This window comes from Oncorhynchus mykiss, chromosome 6 (assembly GCF_013265735.2).
Source record: "Oncorhynchus mykiss isolate Arlee chromosome 6, USDA_OmykA_1.1, whole genome shotgun sequence".
NCBI lineage: Eukaryota > Metazoa > Chordata > Actinopteri > Salmoniformes > Salmonidae > Oncorhynchus > Oncorhynchus mykiss.
In genome coordinates this window covers 74163233-74186843 of record NC_048570.1, presented here as the reverse complement: position 1 = coordinate 74186843, position 23611 = coordinate 74163233, and the positions used below count along the sequence as shown (strand labels likewise).

Here is a 23611-nt window from a genome sequence, read left to right as displayed (position 1 = left end):
TGGTTGAATCTGTGTTTGAAATTCACTGTTCGACTGAAGGACCTTACAGATAATTGTATGTGTGTGGTACAGAGATGAAGAAGTCATTCAAAAAATAATGTTAAACACAATTTTTGTCCATGCAACTTATGTGAGTTGTTAAGCACATTTTTACTCATGAACTTGTTTTGGCTTGCCATAACGAAGGGGTTGAATATTTATTGACTCAAGACATTTCAGCTTTTAATTTTCTATTTATTTGTAAATGTTTCTAAGAATATAATTCCGCTTTGACATTATGAGGTATTGTGTGTAGGCCAGTGACACAAAATCTAAATGTAATCCATTTTAAATTCAGACTGTGACACAATAAAATGTGGGGAAAAGTCCAGGGGTGTGAATACTTTCTGAAGGCAGTGTAGATGCAGATATTGCTGAAGAGTAGGGCCATGGCCGTAACATACGGGTTGAGGGAGTTTTCAGAGTTTATTGACAGTAAGTGGTGTAACCAGGAAACGGTTTCTTTGGTAGTTAAGTGTTTACTTACTCAAAGATCTCTTTTTAAGTTATTTAAGATTTGGTTCAGTGATAGAATCCCCTGGGAGATATTGGTATGTTGGTTCTCTGCCAGAGAAAAGCCTGACCCAATGACGTCGGGGGGGGGGGGGGGGGGGGTGATAAGGGGAGGAGGCGCTGACCCTGTGTGGGAGAATGCTTAGGCTGGTCATTTATTCTTACTGTAGGGGACATTTTTGGGGACCCTGTAAAGAGGACAGACTTAGTAGACTGTAAGCGTCTGGGTCTGTTTCTGACTGAGACATTTCCTGTTCCTTTCTCGTCTCGTCTCACAGCTAGAGAGGCCCACCAAGCTGATGAGGGAGGCAGAGCAGAGACTCAAAGCCATCCCCCAGTTCTGCTTTCCAGATGCCAAGGACTGGACCCCAGTGTCTGAATACAGCAGGTACAGTACAGATTCCTGTATAACCCCATTGCATCACGGAGGAAAGCTCACCACCACACTGGGGGCCTATCAATCCCATTCCTGGCCTGAACCAGATGGGTACTAATCAGTTGTGATGCACAAGCCTTCCATATATAGATTAAGGTTAAAAAACGAACAAATTGATAGTATGATTAGATGTGTAAATATCAACGAGTAAAATTAAGAAGAAAACACAAAGCTGTACTGCCATTATCTTCATGAAATCTTGGTAGACTCTTACTCTCACTCCTGCTCCTGACAACGTGGGTCCCTAAAACAGTCTTCTCTCTCCGCCACAGAGACTGTGCTACTTCACCAACCCTAAAGTGTGAATGAGATCCAACACTACGTTTCCTTTGATCACTGTTCAATCTCTACAATCTGTATGCTGGTTTGACTATAACAGAGACTGTGTGTGTGTGTGTGTGTGTGTGTGTGTGTGTGTGTGTGTGTGTGTGTGTGTGTTTCGGTACAGTGAGACCTTCTCGTTCATGTTGACTGGAGAGGATGGCAGCAGGAGGTTTGGGTACTGCAGGCGTCTGCTGGTAAGCAAGCCACCATTAATTCACTGGTCTCTGTTCTGTTCACACCCTGCTGAGCCAGCCCTGTTTGTTTTGACAAGGTTTTTTTCTTTCCTGTGGGACCATTGAGGTGTAATTGCATCACCAAGCTGGGTGTGAATAGGAGAGAAAGTAAATAAAGTGAATTGTAATGTCCGTATGTAACAAAGCTTAGTTGTTTTTGCCTTTCAAAACGATCGGGATGAATCCTAGTAAAACTGGACTCCTTCTGTTTCATGAGAGTTTCTCAGGGGAAGAATGACGAAAAACAAACCAGGAAATGTCTAGGTTTGTCATTGTAGAGCACAACCCGCCAGTAAGGGTTTCTAGTCATTTGATGTTTTATGACGAGCCCACAGTTCAGAAAGTATGGCTGTGTGGGATGTTGTGCTTGCTGTGATTTTTTTAATGTCACTGTTATGCCCAAGAATGTGTCCATTCACAAAGCGTGTATGTTTTGTAGGGTTTGTCAGTGTGTCACGTAGACTGAGATGGGGGCCATTCTTAAACTAAGTTCTGACTGTTACTTGACTGTATTGAGCTCAGTAGTTGCTGACATTAAGTAGCTGTAGATCAGACGACTCCTGATGCTGTGAGAGAGGTGAGTTTCCTCCTCTCTGGTAACCCAGCTCCTTCCTTCCCTGGTGGAAGTCTAAGGAGTTGGCATGAACAACACATTCCTAAGGACTTTAACCAAGTTCCACATGCTTGATTTAATCATCCATTTGGAGAAAGCAGAGGAGAAAATTGCATACCTAATATGGACAAGTGGATCGGGATTTCTTTATATGTATGCACGTGTTAATTTGTGTGTATGTGTGTGTGTGCACATGTATGTGTGCGTGCACGTGCAGGTGTGTGTGTGTGTGTTTTAGATGGATAGATCCAGGAGGCCTGGTTGGCTCCAGAGTAGACTGGTCTGTGATTGTTTAGTGTGGAGGGTAGAGGTGATCATTAACTGTGTAGAGACTGCAGCACCTGTGTTTAGTTTACAAGGAGAAGCCTCAGTCTCTCCAGATTAAAGACGTCCACCTACAGCAGCTGAAAGACCAGATTTATAAATATTTGTTCAACCACAGCCGATTGTGAACTAACCTGGTACTTTATCTGAATAAAAGCAAGTACAGTTTGTGTGTATGATAGTGTTTCAGTATATTATCATTGATGTTGCATTATAAACCTAACCAAGTATCTTTTGTTAGTATCTATTGCCACATTACTGTCTGTGTTACCTTACAAGCCTCTCTTCCCCAGTGACTGACGAGACTCTTAATTTGTGCCCTTGTTCCAGCCTAGTGGGAAAGGGCCTCGCCTTCCTGAGGTGTACTGCGTCATCAGCCGACTGGGCTGTTTCCACCTGTTCTCCAAGGTGAGTTCATGCTTACACACAAACACACACACACACACACACACACACACACACACACACACCCTAGTGTAGCCGTCATCGCAGTTACCTGTCTCTGAGCCGAGCCGAGGCCACTGTTCCCAGGAGTGAGTGTTTAAGTACTCCATGCCTTATCTGCCTCCTCATGAATCCTCTATGAACAGTGTATTTGAAGTGAATAAGGCCAGTGTTAAGGGAAACAATTAAGAGGTAGTAGACATATCTAATGAATTCAAATAACTTGTTATTACTGTGTTGTGAGTGCTAAAATGTGCCAAAACGCTGTCAGTTAGTTTCATTTCATATTAATTTAAGGCCAAAAGGATGCATAAATACAATAGATTATTTCTGTCTTGTGACAGCACAGGCACCTCAACAGTGAGGGTTGAACATCCCTCATACAGGTGGCGGGTGTAGGTTTCAGAAGGCACCGTTTTGAGGGCTTGAGACCTGCGTAGGTGAGAGAGGAAATGTTTTCCAAGGAGTATGAAATGCTTTTCTAGTTAAGGCGAGAAAGATGGTAGTGTTTGATTTCACCGGGAACAGAGGGTGTGTGGGGAGTGGAGGGGATATCATATGACCCTGAATGTGAGTGTGTCTCTCCAACAAACTTTCCAGGCAGGAGTAGACAGGTCTGACACAGACAGACACGTGGGCACATTGGGTGGGATTTTCCTTTGCTACTTTCCAAATATATCAGACAGCCACAGATTGAAATTCATACTGTATTTGTCAAAAGGGGCAAAGGTAGCCTGGTTCCAGACAATAGCAGGAGCTTTACTTCAGACAGCAACACGCTACCATTTCCATTTACTGGCCATACTGACTGAATGTACTTGGTCTTGGTCAATTACTAGATTCTCAATCTACATCCCGAGTGAAACCTTATTCCCTATTTAGTGCACTACGTCTGACCACGGTCCATAAGGCACTATATAGGGAATTTGGGACTTTCTGTTTGAAATATTGAGTGTTGTGTCTGCAGTGGGGTCTAACTCTCAACCCCTTGTCCTGTGCTGTGTGGTCTAACTCTCAACCCCCTGTCCTGTGCTGTGTGGTCTAACTCTCAACCCCTTGTTCTGTGCTGTGTGGTCTAACTCTCAACCCCCTGTCCTGTGCTGTGTGGTCTAACTCTCAACCCCCTGTCCTGTGCTGTGTGGTCTAACTCTCAACCCCCTGTCCTGTGCTGTGTGGTCTAACTCTCAACCCCCTGTCCTGTGCTGTGTGGTCTAACTCTCAACCCCCTGGCCTGTGCTGTGTGGTCTAACTCTCAACCTCCTGTCCTGTGCTGTGTGGTCTAACTCTCAACCCCCTGTCCTGTGCTGTGTAGTCTAACTCTCAACCTCCTGTCCTGTGCTGTGTGGTCTAACTCTCAACCCCCTGTCCTGTGCTGTGTGGTCTAACTCTCAACCCCCTGTCCTGTGCTGTGTGGTCTAACTCTCAACCCCCTGTCCTGTGCTGTGTGGTCTAACTCTCAACCCCCTGTCCTGTGCTGTGGGGTCTAACTCTCAACCCCCTGTCCTGTGCTGTGGGGTCTAACTCTCAACGTCCTGTGCTGTGCTGTGGGGTCTAACTCTCAACCCCCTGTCCTGTGCTGTGTGGTCTAACTCTCAACCCCCTGTCCTGTGCTGTGTGGTCTAACTCTCAACCCCCTGTCCTGTGCTGTGTGGTCTAACTCTCAACCCCCTGTCCTGTGCTGTGTGGTCTAACTCTCAACCCCCTGTCCTGTGCTGTGTGGTCTAACTCTCAACCCCCTGTCCTGTGCTGTGTGGTCTAACTCTCAACCCCCTGTCCTGTGCTGTGTGGTCTAACTCTCAACCCCCTGTCCTGTGCTGTGTAGTCTAACTCTCAACCTCCTGTCCTGTGCTGTGTGTAGATCCTGGATGAGGTGGAGAGGCGGAGGGGGATCTCTGCAGCCCTGGTCTACCCCTTCATGAGGAGTCTGATGGAGTCACCCTTCCCAGCGCCGGGGAAGACCATCAAAGTCAAGACCTTCCTGCCTGGAGCAGGGAATGAGGTTGGAGACACATCAGCCCTTGGTTACTAAGGTTCCATCAAAGAAGGATGATGCATGAAGATAATGCGATGTATGTTTAATTGAGCATGACCTGTGATCTCTGTACATTTATGATTGGTTGTGACCCCAAGTGGTGTTCTCCTCCCCAGGTCATTGAGCTGAGGCGGCCCATGGACTCCAGACTGGAGCATGTAGACTTTGACAGTCTTTTCAGCTGCCTGAGCGTGCGTCAGGTGGTGCAGGTCTTCGCCTCCCTGCTGCTGGAGCGCAGAGTCATCTTTGTGGCTGATAAACTCAGGTGAGCAGCAAGACTCTTATTGTTAGTAACCCTTCTAGTAATAAGTAAAGATGGAGAGAGAACTGAATCACCTACTCATGGGAAGCTGTCCCTGACTAATGGTCATGCTCTGTTAGAGGCAGGTGGGGGTTGTTGAAACTTGTAGTTGTTAGATGATGGTTACTTGTGCCAAGTGAAATGCTCAATAATACCTTTAGTGGCAGTGTTTTGATAAGGTAGTTCTGAAACGCTAAGGGCTGTTGTCATTGTTAGATAATGATTGAAAGTACAGTATTTACAGAGAACTCTGATACGTAGAGCTCTCAACGCCTGCTCATATTGTAGTGTAAGGTTATCGCCCGACAAAGATCTTAACCCTTCGACATTAGGCTATAAATAGTAAAAATAGTTCCTAGAATACTTCATCCTTCTCACATATGGTGGCTAGGAGTGAGATCAATTACTGTCTAGGATTACGGTGTATGTTAGCAAATATTTCCCTCCTCAGTTATCTCTGAAGTCCACTGTCTTTTTCTGCAGTGAATTCACCTATTCTAACCCCATTACAATAACATCTGCCTTACATGAGAGGGATTTTATCTCAAGCTCTTGTACATTTTCCCTTTTCTGTTTACGTTCACACAGAGATCTGACTTTTCTCAGACCCACATTGCTGAGCTCAGGGATCCTCTATCTGTATCTTTCTGGACATGTGACATGTATACAATACCGACTGACTATGATACCGTCATCATAACACTGTTTCACATGTCTTGGTGCATTTCCTCTCACAGAGATGACATATCCTGAACTTAAAAAAATGGACTAACTTCAAAGAGAGATAATTTACATAGTATGTAAAACAGTTCCAATAGTGGGGATTGCCCTGCCACTCTGTCAGTGCACTCTGGCTCACCCTAACTGTTGATGGCAGATTTAATTCCTCAGTCGAGCTGCTTGCCATTCACCCAATCTGCACGGCAAATAGCAGCCTTCTACTGTGGGTTTGTCAGTTGGTGCTTAACGGGTTTAGCACGTGGGGACATCGTTAGAGCTGTTAAATTAATTCTCCCTGCATGTACTCACAACTGATGTGGTTCCAGAAGTGGGTCATCTCTCTGCCGGGGGCCACTGTCCAACCCCGGCAGTCAGGGTGGGGTGGGGTGGTGCAGATAACATGGAGCTAGGGATCTCCAAGGAGCCAGAGTCCCACCAGGCAGCAATCTGCCCCTGGCTACAGGACAGCACTCTGGGCTGAGGGGCTCTGTTAGAGGGGGGCAGGTTTGTGTTGAACGGTAATCTCTACACATCAGAGGACAGTTTAAACAAACATCAGTGGGGGCAGTGACTGTGAGGGGAAGGAATGTACTTCCTGTGTGCAGCGACTCTCCCCTCTGATCTATGGCTTCACTGTCACTGTGTGACTGATGGCGCCATGTTCCCTCCCTGGTCCCTGCCTGGCCTGTTTACGACAGCCCTCTCTCCACCCAGGGGGACTCAGAGAAAGCTGTTTCTGTCCTCACTCTGCCGTTTGAGACAACGACTCCCGGGTACATGTCAGTTTGCACATCACCCAAAGATTGTTAATCAGTCACCCATTTCTAAGGGCTCTTGTGAACAGCAGCAAGGACTTGAGAGCTGTATCGAATAGTCTGTGTCTGAGGTACTGTTAGTGAACAACACTGAAAATCAACACCATGAGTCTTGACAGACTACAGTACTACAGACTACAGTACCACAGACTACGGTACTACAAACTACAGTACTACAAACTAAAGTACTACAGACTACAGTCCTGCTCAATGTTAGAACTTCATTGAAAACCATATACTGTTACTTATCATAAAACCTGCTTTGTATCAACACAATGACATACTTCACCATTCAGGTCTTATTCAGGTTCTGAATAAAGGCAAAACAATAGGTTTTCATTGTGGATTAGCATCACAAACCAACCAGTCCTTTCTGTGTGTGTCTAACTGGACTTAGTCTCCAGGGCTCACACCCAGAACCACAACAGATGGAGCTCTAGCTGCCAGAGTGCCCCAGAACACGTACCAGACCCCTTGTGTCTCAGTTCCCATTGAAAACAGGATTCAAGGAGCCACTCTGGGCATCATTGGGCCGTGTTGGGGAGAAGGGAACAGACACTCTACTGACTTCACTGGTAAAAGGGTCTGATCCCATGGGAGACAGAGAACGCAATTCAAACCCAGAAATCCCTTCCAACACAACATGATGTATGTCTGGGTGTAATCTATATCCAATAGGAGAAGGATCTGAGGGAGGGAAAACACTGAACAGGCCATGTTAGGGAATGTGTCTCCACTGGGTTGTACTGTGGTAAGATTTGATTATTATATTATTATATTATTATATATTATTTTTAAACCAGGTGGTTCGAGCCCTGAATGCTGATTGGCTGAAAGCCATGTTATATCAGACTGTATACCATGGGTATGACAAAAATAATACTATTTACTGGTCTAATTATGTTGGTAACCAGTTAATAATTGCAATAAGGCACCTTGGGGGTTTGTGTTATATGGCCAATATACCATGGCTAAGGGCTGTATCCAGGCACACTACATTGCGTCGTGCTTAAGGACAGCCCTTAGCCATGGCATATTGACCATATCCCACCCACCACTTATGCTAAGACAGAGGTTGGCAGAATGGCTTCAAACGAGTCCCAAGACGCTTGTGGGGGTTATAGAGCAAAATGGAGAACACCATCATGTTCCTGAGAGTCTCATCTTTCCACAGAGGGTTTTGTAGGCCAAACCGTTCGGACGCTACAGATGATTTTGTAAGAAGACCGATTTTTATGACGTCTCATGGTCTGAAAACCCCCTGCTAGCTCTGTCACCTTTCATTGCAGATGTGGAAGTGCGACATAGACGGATGCAGTGGATCCAATGCAAAACAACATATCTCTAGCTTGAACGGACTATTTTCTATGTTTTTTATTAGTAGTATTATGCTAATTAGACATAGGCCTTAGGGTTTTTTTTATGTTTATCTGACTCTATTTGATATTATGGTAAAATCATGTGCCATCAAGTATTATGTGTTTAGCCGTCTAAGATCAAGAAATGGTCACGAGAAGCGAATTTCAAAGCATGTATGCTATTATTTATTTACTTAAAAAATGTATGAAATTACATACAAGGCATGAAGCTTAAGTTACAAGGCAATTCTGAACCTTTGGCATTGCCTTGGGCCATTTGCCATGCGGCGAGTAAATTAGGGCCAACCCTACGGGGTTACATGGACTGTTGCATTAACGCTTTATTTGTACTGTAGGCTGTGTATGACTTGCTTAAGAGGTCACAACGGGTCGTTTGCCAAAAGCAAGCGTCTTTGTACGTATAAAAATGCTTTATATCAGACATGTTGCTGCTTATCTGTGACATCAAACAGCCAGACAGACAGTTACTCAGAACTGATGATGATTAACCAGCAAATGGCTGCTGTAATAACAACTTTGATGCCTAATTACATGAATTCATCATCGGTTACATCAGACTGTAATTGCTTAACCAGATTTACCTGAAGGCTCTGTGCTGGGATTGCTGCAGTGCTCAGAATGTAAACATCATCTTCCAGTTATTATGGGTCTAGGACAGAGAAGGGTTACCACCACAGAGCTTGTTTGATCTGCCTCTCAGTGGATCTAAATGGGCGGGTCTCAACTTCTTCCCTGCCATTCCTCCATTGTTAGGGCTTGCCTGTGGGCTAGATTCAAAATATACAGGTTAAGACAAGAGGATTCTAATATCCCATAACTCTTTGCAATTCATGTGACCAGCGTTGCTAGTTAGCAACGGCGCTAGTAGATATCAATGGAGCTGTTTCCATGCAGTTGTTTATTTTCGAACGCTTTTGTATAGAATGACTTTGTTGTCTTAACCTTCCCATCTTCAACCTAGCCTGTGGGTGTAGAGGTGATTGAATCACTTCTCTTTTTTTGGCCAATCTGATAACATGGAGGTCGTTTCCGATTACTGAGGTGCTTTAATAAGTCAATGTTTCTAATTGTATTTGCTGAGCGGCCCACAGTAGAACAGACAGGGGATTGGGGGGAAAGGTAGTGTGTGTATGAGTGGGAGAAAGATGGAGGGTAAGAGAGGGAGAAACAGGGAGAAAGAAAGAGCGGGGGTGCAGAGCAAGAGCAAAAGACCGCCTCTGAAAGCTTTTCTCATGGTCATGGTGAATTAATCAGGCTCTTGTTTTCTGAGCGGGAGAAGGAAGGCTGTTTTCTGTACCTCGTTTCCCCTTACACCACTCCCTGTAACATCAGAAAACTTCAAACTAACACATGGTAGTCACCAGATGTATTGCATTTTTATTAGTTTAAAATCCTCCTTTCAAACCCCATTCATAATCTTCTTCTACCACCTGTTGAAATGACTGGGGTTTGCATTAGATTCAGGAAGAGCCCATTGCTCCAGTCTCCAGCAGCAGCAGCTGTATAATATGGTGTGTGTCTGTAACCCCAGTCTGTTAAAGTGAGCCGCTGTAGGTAGCTACAGTGTACCACTATAATCTGGGAACAAGCTGTACAGTTTATTTAGTCCCGTATTACTCCTGAACACTGTTGTATCACACTGAGCAATGCTGGCACCGCACCTAACAACCTACAACAACTGAACACTTTCCCTGTGTGTATTTCTAACGCCCAAAGGTGGAGTGGATGAACACAGTGGAAACATACTGGATGTAAAATGTTGCTGTGAGACTGAAGAGGGAAACTCAGAAGATGGAAGCCAGAGGCCAAGCATCTGACTTTCCCATAATTATTATTATTATTATTATAATTATATACACACACCCGGCAATGCTGCCTACAAGAAGCATTGGAATCAATAGGCTTGAATAGGACCATATGTAGGGTTGCCCAAGGGAAGCCTGGTCTTACTGTTCAACAGCTTCCACTACAACTGTTCATACCAGGGAGTCCAAGCCTAGGCCGTGATGGGAACTTGAGATCCTTATGGAGAGGAAGTGAGGAAAAGACATTGGAGCTCTATGTGAATAATAAGCATTCTACTAGATGCCCCAATGAGCAGTATGCACACACTCATTCATCCTTCGCACCATTGCTTAATTTGAGCCGGATCCTAATAAAAGCGATCAAAGTTAATTCGTCATGTGAAAAAGTAGATTTTCAGCCCGGGCCTGATATTCGAGTTGATTCAGGTTGGGCCGGCCTGGGTTTAGGTTTGAGACCAACGCGTGGCCGTGGCTGTGTGAGAAGCACGCCTGTATCTCTCACAGAACTAGAATGAGATTCACGTTCTATGATCTCTCTCTGCAACTCTCATCTCTCCAGCGTTGCACTTCATCAGTTATTTCCTTATAGAATCATAGCCGTGCGAAGGGTTCTGGAGGAGCTGCAGCACCCCTGTTACATTTAAATACATTTGCCAAAGTTATAGAGTTACTGCTGTCTGTTCAGAAAGAAATGAAATAATTCAGAGTAGCCTAGTACGCCATGAGAGCGCCTGTAATTTAGCCACAGAAGATCACTATCTTATTTTAACAACTTAACTAGCTATGGATTGTGTGTAGCCAATTACAAGGCATAGCCTAAATCTGTCAGTGAACAGCATGCAGATAAAACAGGCAATATTTCAAATACAATTGCAGGAAAACAGATTGGAAAGCAAATGGCTCCTGCTGAAAAGAGAAGACTCTAATCTGTGTGCGGTAGGCTACCAACATTTTTGATCAACTTCCAAATGTTGTTTTACAAAGTAAAACAAAGGAGATAAAACAAAAGAGAGTGAGGCTTTTGGCACGAATCACCAGCCAGTGAGCTGCACATCATTGGGTGAGTCAGTGAAACTGGAAAGCATTTTTCTTCACATTGTAACCTACAATATGTGTCTCCACACACCTATGCCTAGACTATTGATGGATTCAAGACAAGTGTAACGCTCATCGGTCGGTGGAAGGAAGAGTGGACCAAAGCGCAGCATGGAAAGTGTTCATGATATTTATTTACAAGAAACACTCAAACAAAAAGAACACGTCCAAAACGAACGCGAACAGTTCCGTCAGGCACAGACACTAAACAGAAAATAACACCCCACAAAACCCAAACGGAAAATCACAACTTATATATGATCCCCAATCAGAGACAACGATAGACAGCTGCCTCTGATTGGAAACCACTCTGGCAAAACAGCAAAGAAATTAAAAACACAGATCTTCCCACCCGAGTCACACCGTGACCTAACCAAACATAGAGAATAAATAAGGATCTCTAAGGTCAGGGCGTGACAGACAAGGTTGTTTTTATTGATCTCAGTGTGTCAGTGTCAAAGTATACTGTTATTTTGACCATTGTACGGTATTAAAAAAGATTCTGCCAAATTCTCCAGTCATGTAAAATGATGCGGAATTGCATGAAATGCGTTCATAAAAGGCAACATTTTTTTGCAGACCCTAGGCTACTAAAAATGTTCTCCATGTGTGCAACTTCTGTAAGTGCCTCTGCTCTACTTCTCTATGCCACTACGCAAATGCAATGATCTGCATGCAGTACTTTATTAAAGGGGATTTGTCTCTCATGCATTCTGGTACATCAGAGCTCCCCAGGTTACCCCCCTCTCGCACTAACTTTTTTGTTCCGCTACCTCCCGATTGACAAATTAAGCACTGATTCTCACCCAGAAAAATATGTGTGTGCTTCAGTATGAGGAGCTGTTAGTCAACAGCTGTACTGATGCTCCTGCCAGGGCCTGTGTTTGTCCTGGGCTGAAATGGGCCCGTCTGGGATTGTGGACAGTGCTGCTGACGCTGGGACTCTTCATCCTGCACCTGTGTGTTTGGCAGAGTAAGCCTCTCTATCCTGAGAGTTTCCTGGGAATCTGCATGGTCAGCCACAGACAGACCCAGGACAACCATTCCCGATCTGACATGCTTATATAATCCCAAATGCAATATATCACAAAGCAAAGTTAGTATCCTCTAAACTTAAGTGGATGGTTATGCTGATATGGTTTTGTTATGACCTGGTCTGTAAAGGTCTGCCATTCCTTTCCGCTTTAGAATGTGTTCCAAATAGCACCCTTTTCCCTATGTAGTGCACTACTGCCCATATTGGCTCTGGTCAAATGTTGTGCAATATATAAGGAATAGAGTGCCATTTTGCACGCACCCTTAGAGAGTTGACTGGCAGCTCTGGGCAGAGATTGTGTTTTTATTGCAAGTTCATCATTTCCCATGAGTGTTTCCCTCAGGACTGAGTGTGTAAGTGATACTCATGGTATCAGTCCTCTCCTCTGCAGCGCTAGCTCTGTCTTGCCTGTGGCTGAGGTTCTGAGAGCTGTACCCCATCACTCCCTGGTGGAACATGTCAAACCCCGGAGACTGGATCTGTTCAAAAGGATCAGCTCCTTCTGCAAATAAAACTCAGACAGTGAAACTGAGACTGCTTTCTGCTCCATGTTATGATGTGTGAATAAGAAACCTGAACAGACCATGGGGCTGCAGTTGTTGAGCCATGTAGATACTGGTCTCGCTTTACAGTGTTCATTAACTATAATAACTTGCCATTTTACTCATAGCTCTATTTACAGTAAACTGTACCAAAACAAGATAAAGGTTCTGTCAAGGAGAGGCTGTATGCACATCAATATTGACGTTGTGATAGAGCGTGGACACTTACGTATATGTAGTGGGAGTACTGTGTGTTTGGTAGGATGTGCCCTCTGCTGTTGAAGAGAACAACTATAGACAACATTCCTTATTAACAGTGCATTCATCTTCAGTGGAGTGTTTGATCCCCACTGATTTAGAGTTGTGGTATCTGTGTGTTTCTGATGGGCCTCATGGTTTATCTCCCCTTTCTATCTGTGTGTACATGGACAGTATGGAGTGCAGGGGGACAGAGGGGAGGAGGGTCGGCCACTGTCAACAAACTTGGGACCGTGAGAAAGACGACATACTATTTGTGATTTTGTGTTAAGCCACAGTTGTCAAAATTCACCAGCGGTAAGGGTGCTGTTTTGGGTAATATCAAATGGATTCAAGTGTTAAACTATTGTAACACAACCAACCCATCTGAGGGTGAGGGAGTGGACCTACTGTGTGTGTTGCCACAGTGGCAGTGCGTAGTGTAATCAGCCTGTCAGATGTTTATAGAGCAGGTCTTAGCTGTGGGCGGTGTAGTTAATGGTGTTACACTGTCAGTGGAAGAGGTGGAAACGTAACAGATTAAAGCTTTTGAATGGTTGCCATGGGTGAACCTGTCTGCCTGTCTGCTGCTCCCAGTGGTGTAAAGTACTTAAGTAAAAATACTTGAAGGTACTACTTAAGTAGTTTTTTATTTTTTATTCAGTACTTAACTTTACTATTTATATTTTGGACAACTTTTGCTTCACTACATTCCTAAAGAAAATAATGTACTTTTTACTCCATACATTTTCCCTGACACCCAAAAGTACTCATTACATTTTGAATGCTTAGCAAGATAGGAAAATGGTCCAATACACACACTTATCAAGAGAACAACCCTGGTCATCCCTACTGTTTCTGATCTGGTGGACTCACTGAACACATGCTTCGTTTATAAATTATGTGTTGGAGTGTGCCCCTGGCTATCTGTAAATAAAATGTAAAAAATAAAATGGTGCCTTCTGGTTTGCTTAATATAAGCAAATTTGAAACTATTTATACTTTTGATACTTAATTACTACTTTTAGACTTTTACCCAAGTATGACATTTGGGTATTTTTCCCGCTACTGGCTGCTCCAATGGGAAGTCTTGTACAGACCTCTCTCTCCTGGCAGCTGAGTGTCAGGAGGAGGGATTTCTTTCTGCTCTATCCTTTCCTGTCTTTTTCTTATTTTCTTCTTTTGTTGGAGAGAAAGAACAGCCTGTTGAGAATGGATTTCAGACTGTCCCTTAGACCAACTGGAGGAAGGAACACGGTGTTAAGCCAGGGTACATAGCCGCACTTGTTCGCCTCACAATTACAAAAGTTATTGTTTCAAGGAAAAGAAGATCAGGTTGTTGTTTGGTTTGGACTTTGGAAAGACTGGTTCACTTATGACGTTAAGCAATACGCTCTCATTTGGCTCTCTTCTTGATATTAGAGGCAGATAATGATGAACTTTAAACAAATCTCAATAAGCTTTTATTCTGTGTTTTATAGAGGAATGTGAGGGTCCACATTTTTGTTGCATCTGTTTGTCGTTCTTTGTCCGCTGCTGGCTGTTGTTTTAGGAGTATTCAGGGTTCACTTCAAAACACAATCTACCACTCCCTTTCAAAGGTCAGGATAATGTGGGCAATCTGATGGAAAATCTGGCATACCCATGTTTTCCTCTGACAATATTCATATCTGGTTTTGCTGATGGAGCCAACTGCAGTTCTGTGTTGTGAGTGTAAAGGTGAGTGATGTTGCCTGTCTCCCTCCCCGGTAGTACCCTGTCCAGCTGTATCTGATGTTGACTGTCCCCATAGAGATCTTAAAATGATTAGATATAGTGATTCTATATGTAATTCTATGGTTGTCTGTCTCCCTCTCTGCAGTACCCTGTCCAGCTGTATGCACGCGGTGGTGGCTCTGCTCTATCCCTTCTCCTGGCAGCACACCTTCATCCCCGTCCTGCCTGCCTCCATGGTGGACATCGTCTGCTGCCCCACGCCCTTCCTGGTGGGGCTCCTGTCCAGCTCACTGCCCAAACTCAAAGACCTGCCTGTGGAAGAGGTTGGTACTTCATTTTCTCCATCTCTCTCTCTCTGGCTTTTCATCTTTGTCTCCCACTGTCTTGCTTTTCTTAGACCAGGTTTAATGTATTGGCTCTATTAATTTCCTCCTCATTCTGCGCTTCTGATTTTGTTAGCTTGAGGCTACAGATTAGAGGCTATTCCACTGTCACATTCCATCTCTCTGTTAGACACTGGGCTGGGGAGTGGCCTTCCTGTTACTGGTCAGCAGTATAACGCCCACAACAACCTACAGTATATTACACAGTCAATTACCCTGCTTGTTTTCATTAAACATTTACCCAATGAGGGACTTATATTTCTGAAGAGAATTGCGTAGGTATGTTGATCCTCTTGACTGATTGGTGCAGCCATGGGACAGATTCAGAAGCATCCGGATATACAGTAACCGGGACATCTCACGAGACAGCTATCATGGTGCTCCTCCCAACCTCCCTCAGAGACCCAGGACCACCCCTGGGTCCAGGATGAAACCACACTCTCATGATGACTGTCACAGAAAGAATGCTGGACCTTCCAGTGATTCAGAGCAATTTTACCCTCAAACGTTTGTTTTTCCGTTTATTCATTTAAGCACTACATACCAGAAATCGTTCTAAATCAGCCTCATGTTAAATTCACAGTCACACATTGAGCAATAGCATTCTGTTTTTGAAAGATCGGGTCAGACTTGAATTCTCTCAGAGCGCTGAGTGTAATATGACCCGTTTCCTCTGTTTTGCTGCCATGGACATTGTAGGCTCCCAGTATTCAGTATTAGAATTCAAGCCGTGAGCTTCCTAGTATTGAGCTGTCAGAGTCCACACACAGTGTGAGGCCTGCTATAGCTATAATTGCCTGTTCAGTGCTGTCCAGCAGTCTCGCTGTGGTCAAAGCCTGACAGGACGTTGACCTGCAGCAGTTTTGTCACCAATTACAGAGGGAGGAGGGAAAGAAGACGTGTCTGTTTCTCTGCTCTCCCAGCTGGACAGTTCTGCTCTGGTCTGCGGCATTCTTGGAATGGAGCACTGATTTGCCAAGGCAGTGTGGAAAGAGGGGCAAATCACTTGAATCCATCCTTGTTAAAGTAGCAACAACTCCTCCAGCCTCAACGTGCTGTAGTGTGGCTGACACTGACCTAAACCCCCCAGTGAATGTGGCCTTGGCAGTTGGCAGCTGCTGCAGCCTGCAGGGCCCATGCCAGGGCAGCCTCAGCCCTCAGCTCTGGGGTCCTGGCCCCACTAGGGAGGGAGAGAGGGAGTTTCTGGCTCTCAATAAAAGCCTGTCAGGAGAAGCCATCAGGCCTCTTAAAGCCCAGCTCTCTGCTATAACACAGTTAGTCCGAGTCAGCAGCATCTGCCCTCAGCCCATGGTGTGTGTGAAAAATACCATCTCACCCTGTCTGTCATATTTAACACAAGGCTTTTAATGGCCTGGCAACAGTATTTGTTGTCTGTTTACATTTGTCTTGATGTTGCTGATCGACTCAATTAAAATTCCCCAAGTATCTTTCGCTGCTTTTAAAGATCTCATTTTAACACTGGTATAACACTTGGAAGAGCTCGTCTTTCTCTTGATGGAGAGTTTGATATATTTGTAGAGGGCATTGGTATTCACTTTAAGCCACTGTATGCACATGGAAGAAGCCTGGATTTGATTGAAGATTCCTAAATGTGGTCGACCACCTTGATTCTGTCTAATGTAGCAACATTTTAAATTGTGTTTTTTTTTTACATTGGATAAAAGTAGAGCCTCTGCAGTAGTAAATGGTATATCATACACTGCAGTTGTGGAACAATGGGAAAGTAATTCTGCTTTGAAAGTTGATAAACTTGTAACCCCACTTTTGAGAAAATGGCCCTTGAATGTTTTGGTACACCTACTGGAGAGCTCTCCTTTGTCTACACCCATTCAGCATTGTTCACACCCTCTTAATCCTTAACCGCACTCATCTCTTTAAGGATTCACATGTGAGGCCATGTGCTAAACAGAGTGACTAGGTTAGTGAACAACCAAAGATTTCATGACTAAAAGTGATCAAAGTAGTAGCCTACACACAAAAACACAAAAAATGACCTCCAAGTAAAAATACACTTTATGTAGTCCTTGGCCTATATCCTAATCTGACTTTGGTGCAGGTCATGTTGTTCTTCTGGTAAACACACACATGCGCAGGATACAAAAGGGGTAAACGGTACAGTGAAATGGTTACTTGCATAGTAGCAACATCAAAGACAGAGAGTGTCCAGATAAAAAATATTTTAGAATTATTAGATAACATTTACCCGACACACTTGTCTAAATTGATGGGTCATGTGAAGGAAATGCTATAACCACCCCCCAGCCACATCTAGCTAAGTGGATGGGTCACTGTTGTCTAGAAATACCATAGATAGCCGCAATCATCCCCAGACACACCTGGCTAGCTTGATGGGTCATGTAATCATCTGGTGAAGTGGAGTCCTTTGTTTAGACATGTAGTTATCTAGCTAAACAATGAACCGGAATAATCACAACTCATACTACTACCAATACATACATTCTCATAGCCTTAGTATGAATCTGCAGGTAGCTTAAGTTAACCAACTAGGTTCAATGTTAGCTAACATTAGGCTATAACTAATAATGCAAATGGTTTTGTGATTCAAATAATATTACTATACCTATCATACAAGTAACGTTAGATAGCGAGCCAGCAAGCTAACTCTCGCGAGCTAGCGAACAGTATGCTTTAACTTGCAATGAAAATGAATTTCTGACAAAAATTAGAAATGTATAATATCTGAAGATGTAGCTAGATTCTTACTTGTATACATGGATGAACGCTTCACAGCAGACTGGAACCATTTAACTCTGTTTTGTTTGTAGGTACATATTGTTTGGCCAGTATTGTGTCAAGTCACTCCGGTTCACACGGTGAACTACTTTCGGCCTGTGCAGAAAGTAGCCCATCACTTTTTCAACTGATCTGTTGATAGCTTCTGTTAAATTCAGTGCATCAATGTTGTTGAGAAAAGTAGCATAACTTTTGCAGTTCTCGATGGCTAACCTTATATCTTTCAAAAACGGTGAGGTAGAAAGGACTATCAACACATGCTGAACAGCTCAAGTTATAGACAGAAGCCAGCTACACGTCAGACCAATCCAAACTCATCTCTCGGCATGTACAGCCCATTCATTATCTCAGCCAATCATGGCTAGCAGGAAGGTTTCTTTTTCTGTGGCTAAACCAACTAGGCTTGTACATTAACCATTTTATTTGTATTTACAGATGGAATACAAGTTTGTTATGAAGGCACATGAAAGTTCACATGTTCCAGAAGGCATTTCTGCCAAAAAACTAATTTTGATAAATAATGAATGTTTATGTTCAAATGCCTCTCCTGTCAAGTAGTGACGTGCGACATACGCCTAGTTTCCTGAAATGAGTCACAAATATGTGACTTGTTTGTTTCTTTTTCAGGCTTTGATGGTGGACCTGGGAACTGACCGTTTCCTCAGACAGGTTGGTCTCAATTCTCCAGTACCTCACCGTAACAAAGACCAGAACGTTTATTGTAATATAATATGGACTAATCTTTTGATATTCTTGTTTATTGTCGCTAATTAAATTGTTATGCGTGTGTATAGATGGATGATGAGGCCTCACTGTTGCCACGGAAACTCCAGTCTGCTCTTGAGCTAACTCTGGAGCAGAGGAATGACATCATCAATCAGGACTCTGACAGCGAGTCAGACGAAGGTGAACGAGGGACACGTCATCACTCTCTACTAAACCAGATGTTACGAGTGTAAATTAGGACAACAGAGCACTGGCCATGTTTCAACCCTGTGAACAAGAACATGGACAGCACATGTCTGGGAGCAATACACTGTCTGTGGAGTGATGAGAACTCCTGGAATGGGTGCTTCACCTCACTGAATTGAAGGTTACTGGGGTTCAGAATGTAGTGTTTGTTTAATGTTACGTATGAATACACAATATCAGTTAAACATCAACTCTAAATAACTCTTGTGTCATTCCCACAAATGTTATAGGCCCTACTTGATTCTCAAGCACAATTCTCAAGCATGTAGTTTGTGTTGCTTCTTTCTAGATGTATTGAACATGTATGAAGTGTGTTTCAGTTTCAGCATCATAATACTAACCTATCCTGTTTCGTCTGTTTCTGTAGAGTGTAACTCCTTGAACAGCCTGGTGTCGGAGGCCTTCATCCGTTTCTTCCTGGAAACCATCGGCCACTACTCCCTGTTCCTCACCCAGAGCGAGCGAGGAGAACGCAGTTTCCAGCGCGAGGCCTTCCGCAAGTCTGTGGCCTCCAAGAGCATCCGTCGCTTCCTGGGGGTCTTCATGGAGTCCCAGATGTTTGCGGGGTTCATCCAAGACCGGGAGCTGCGGAAATGCCGGGCCAAAGGTGGAGCAAACCTACAATGACCCTGTTAATCCACCCTACACAACAGTCTGTAATATTATGGTCCTGTCTACTTGTTAAGAGATAATAACGTGATGTGTGTCCTGTCCTCTTAAAATGGATTCATTGTAGTTCATCATAATACAAATAATATGTAAACTGTAATGATTGGTAGAAATGCTCTTTAGAGGTAGGCTCTGCCACCCCTCACTTTTCTGCCAAAGTAGTCCAAAATCCCTAAAGGGATCTTCTCAATCCTGTGCTGGTACTGCCCTCTGGTTGACAGCGGTTCTAGCTGGGTATTCAGTGCCATCTCCTGGCCACATAGTGAAGGGTATTTCCCCCCATACCAAAACATGCTTTCTCTGATATACTGCACTGTAACATTACCTCACAATATAACATTAATAATGTAATAATGTTAATAATTATCAGTGGTGGAAAAAGTACCCAATTGTCATACTTGAGTAAAAGTATAGATACCTTAATAGAAAGTTACTCAAGTAAAAGTAAAAGTCACCCAGTAAAATACTACTTGAGTAAAAGTCTAAAAGTATTTGGTTCAAAAGTAAATGTATCAAAAGTAAATGTAATTGCTAAAATATATTTAAGTATCAAAAGTAAAAGTATAAATAATTTTAAATTCCTTCTATTAAGCAAAGCAGGCGGCACCATTTTCTTGTTTTTAAAATGTATGGATAGCCCTGGGCACACTCCAACACTCAGACATCATTTACAAAAGATGCATTTGTGCTTAGTGAGTCCGCCAGATCAGATGCAGAAGGGATGACCATGTGTTGTCATCCCTTTTGGATGTCACGTAAAATGTATGGAGTAAAAAGTACATTCTTTTCTTTAGGAATGTAGTGAAGTAAAAGTAAAAGTAGTCAAAAATATAAATAGTAAAGTACAGATACCCCCAAAAAACGACTTAAGTGGTACTGTAAAGTATTTTTACTGAAGTACTTTCATGTTATTCTGTCATTGTGTTGTGTTTCTGTCAGGACTCTTTGAGCAGAGGGTGGAGCAGTACCTGGAAGAGCTACCAGACACAGAGCAGAGTGGAGTGAACAAGTTCCTCAAAGGGCTAGGTGAGTTCTCAAATAAAATAGAATCTGCACTTAAAACAAATATTTCCCCTCAACAGAACTTACCTGTCCAATTTACCACGGGGACAAATTGTAACCTGGCTTAAAATGTAGGATGATACAAAGTTTTGTTCTAAAAGAAGCCTATTCACATTTGGCAATGATGTAGTAATGAGCACCAAGTTGTCCAGTGTTCCCCAACTGGTGGAATTTGAAATAGATTTTTTATTGTTGGACATAAAAGACTGTAAAAACACCAGCAAATCAGCTACAAGTGATTTTAATTTTGGAAATATATTCCAAAGTATTCCCATGCATAATAAAGAGATATATGTTATCGTATACAAATGTAAGCAAGGTTCAAAATTATTATGTTTTAGTCAAATATTATATATGTTTGGGCTTTTTGCAGTCAATTTGCAGTCTACAAATGATTTGTAATTATGTTCCGGCCACCTAACCACCCGCTCAAGAAAAAATCAGCCGCAGCTGAATGTAGTTGATGATCCCTGATGTAGTCTAAAACCGCGATTCCATCTGAGGCACTACATCATTTCCCTGACAATCACAGAGATCACATTCACAGTAAACACTGCAGATGTCAGCTCAATTGGAACATTTCACTGAAGTGTGTTAAAGGTTTACATGACGTGAACACTTCTTACTTGTATTTTGTTTGTGTCTTTTAGGAAGTAAAATGAAGTTTCTTCACAAAAAGAACTGAGGAAACCTGCTACTTAATAACCAAATACCGGAGCATGAAAGCTTGTTCTACTGCAAACAGAAGATCTGATACACCCAAAACCCTGTATTTTATTGACTTGTTCACTTGTTTGTCTATCAGAAACATCAATGAAATGTCAAAATGTTGTACATATTTCACTGTAAACTGGCTGTGATACCCTCCAATGTAGCTTGATTGTTAGGTGTCTGGTACCTTAATTATGAGGCTAGTTACAGTAGGACGGTACAGAGTGAATGTGCCTTTGTTTCTGATTAACCACTGACATTAAAGTGTACGTGAGAAAAATATGATCAGACTGAGTGAGTGAATGCAAGCTGATGTATGGTGGCTGTACAGTTACTATGTTTTGTAGTTTAGATCATCGTTGTCCTGTCTTTTTGCTGAATGAGAGCTGTAAATTCCACACCTGGTTGGGAGGATTTGTACATGCATTAACACATGAAGAAAATGATTGTAAATGTTTAAAACATGCATTGCTTTGTAAAATTCAGTAATTAAACACAAAAGACTTCAAATGATTGGATTCTTTGAACTTTTTTATGTTACTGTTCTGAAGAAACAGAACTTCATCAGCACTTATAGGAAGCGAGGTCGGTGAACAAGATCATTGTTCCTCTTTAGGTGGAACCCGGGTGGCTCTGTACAGACAGGGAGGTTGGATCACACATTTTAAAGAAGTCAAACACTAAAAACAGATTTGAGTGCTGCAAGATGACAGTAAGCTTCCAAGTCAGCAGAGCTGATAAAAGCATGGCAGTGACAGCCACTGGAGTGATGTGTGAGGACATAATTAGGTTATTGGCAGCATGTGGTAGCTATGTGTGCCTTTTGGGATTCCACCCCACCAACTACACAGTTGGGATGCTGGGGGGGAACTTGTCATTGAGTTGTCAGACATGACGTCTAGTGATTTTAGACATTTTGGCAATGAATGGAACAACAATCTGGAATTGAATAATGTGTGTAACTTGTCAATTTCGGATGCCTATAAATGCATTGCTGGGTCATATTTATAATGAGAGTAATATTATATTAGTCAATACTAGCCCAGAACATGTGTACAGAGATGAAACTGTCACTGTGTATTTGGGTAATTGACCAGTGTACAGGAAGGCCATTCAGTGAATAAGATCATGTTTATGTTCTAGCTCTATCCGACCAAGACAACCGAGGAACAGAGGGTGTCAGGATGAGACAATAGTCTCAGGACTAACAGGTTAGGTATACAGTACATTCGGAAAGTATTCAGACCCCATTACTTTTTCCACAATTTGTTATGTTAAAACCTTCTAAAATGTATCAAATATATATTTTCCTCATCAATCTACACACAATACCCCATAATGACAAAGCAACAAAAAGATTTTAGAAATTTTTGAAAATCTATTAAAAATTAAAAACAAAAATACCGTATTCAGACCCTTTGCTATGAGACTTGAAATTGAGCCTCAGGTGCATCTTGTTTCCATTGGTCATCTTTGAGATGTTTCTACAACTTGATTGGAGTCCACTTGTGGTAAATTCAATTGATTGGACATGATTTGTAAAGGCACACGCCTGTCTATGTAAGGTCCCACAGTTTACAGTGCATGTCAGAGCAAAAACTAAGCCATGAGGTCGAAGGTATTGTTCGTAGAGCTACAAGACAGGATTGTGTCGAGGCACAGATCTGGGGAAGGGTACCAAAACATTTCTGCAGCTTTGAAGGTTCCCAAGAACACAGCGGCCTCCATTATTCTTAGCTGGCCGCCCGGCCAAACTGAGCAATCGGGGGAGAAAGGCCTGGGTCAGAGAGGTGACCAAGAACCCGATGTTCACTCTGACAGAGCTCTAGAGTTCCTCTGTGTAGATGGTAGAACCTTCCAGAAGAACAACCATCTCTGCAGCACTCCACCAATCAGGACTTTACGGTAGAGTGGCCAGATGGAAGCCACTCCTCAGTAAAAGGCACATGACAGCCCGCTTGGAGTTTGCCAAAAGGCACCTAAAGCACTCTCAAACCATGAGAAACAAGATTCTTCGGTCAAATGAAGCCAAGACTGAACTCTTTGGCCTGAATGTCAAGCGTCACGTCTGGAGGAAACCTGGCACAATCCCTACGGTGATACATGGTGGTGGCAGCATCATGCTGTGGGGATGTTTTTCAGCGGCAGGGACTGGGAGACTAGTCAGGATCAACGCAAAGATGAAAGGAGCAAAGTACAGAGATATCCTTGATGAAAACCTGCTCCAGAGCGCTCAGGGACTCAGAATGGGGCAAAGGTTCACCTTCCAAAAGGACGAATGACCATATGCACACAGCCAAGACAATGCAGGAGTGACAAGTTTCTGAATGTCCTTGAGTGGCCCAGCCAGAGCCTTAACTTGAACCCGATTGAACACCTCTGGAGAGACATGAAAATAGCTGTGCAGCCCATCCAACCTAACAGAGCACAACTGT

At 43.2% G+C, this 23611-nt stretch overlaps 1 protein-coding gene across 3 annotated transcripts in view; it reads left to right on the top strand.

The window, feature by feature from the left end:
* dennd2b (DENN domain containing 2B) overlaps positions 1-21686 on the top strand; it is a 76617-nt gene extending 54931 nt beyond the window's left edge. For all 3 annotated transcript variants that reach the window (XM_036980948.1, XM_036980949.1, XM_036980947.1), the window contains 11 exons: positions 831-940; positions 1437-1506; positions 2813-2890; positions 4785-4925; positions 5075-5223; positions 14750-14927; positions 18390-18431; positions 18557-18668; positions 19102-19341; positions 20343-20429; positions 21116-21686. In XM_036980948.1, the coding sequence (XP_036836843.1) occupies positions 831-940; positions 1437-1506; positions 2813-2890; positions 4785-4925; positions 5075-5223; positions 14750-14927; positions 18390-18431; positions 18557-18668; positions 19102-19341; positions 20343-20429; positions 21116-21150 (1242 nt within the window). In that variant the 3' untranslated portion in view covers positions 21151-21686. The remainder of the gene's footprint in view (positions 1-830; positions 941-1436; positions 1507-2812; positions 2891-4784; positions 4926-5074; positions 5224-14749; positions 14928-18389; positions 18432-18556; positions 18669-19101; positions 19342-20342; positions 20430-21115) is intronic.
* The last annotated feature ends 1925 nt before the right edge of the window (positions 21687-23611 follow it).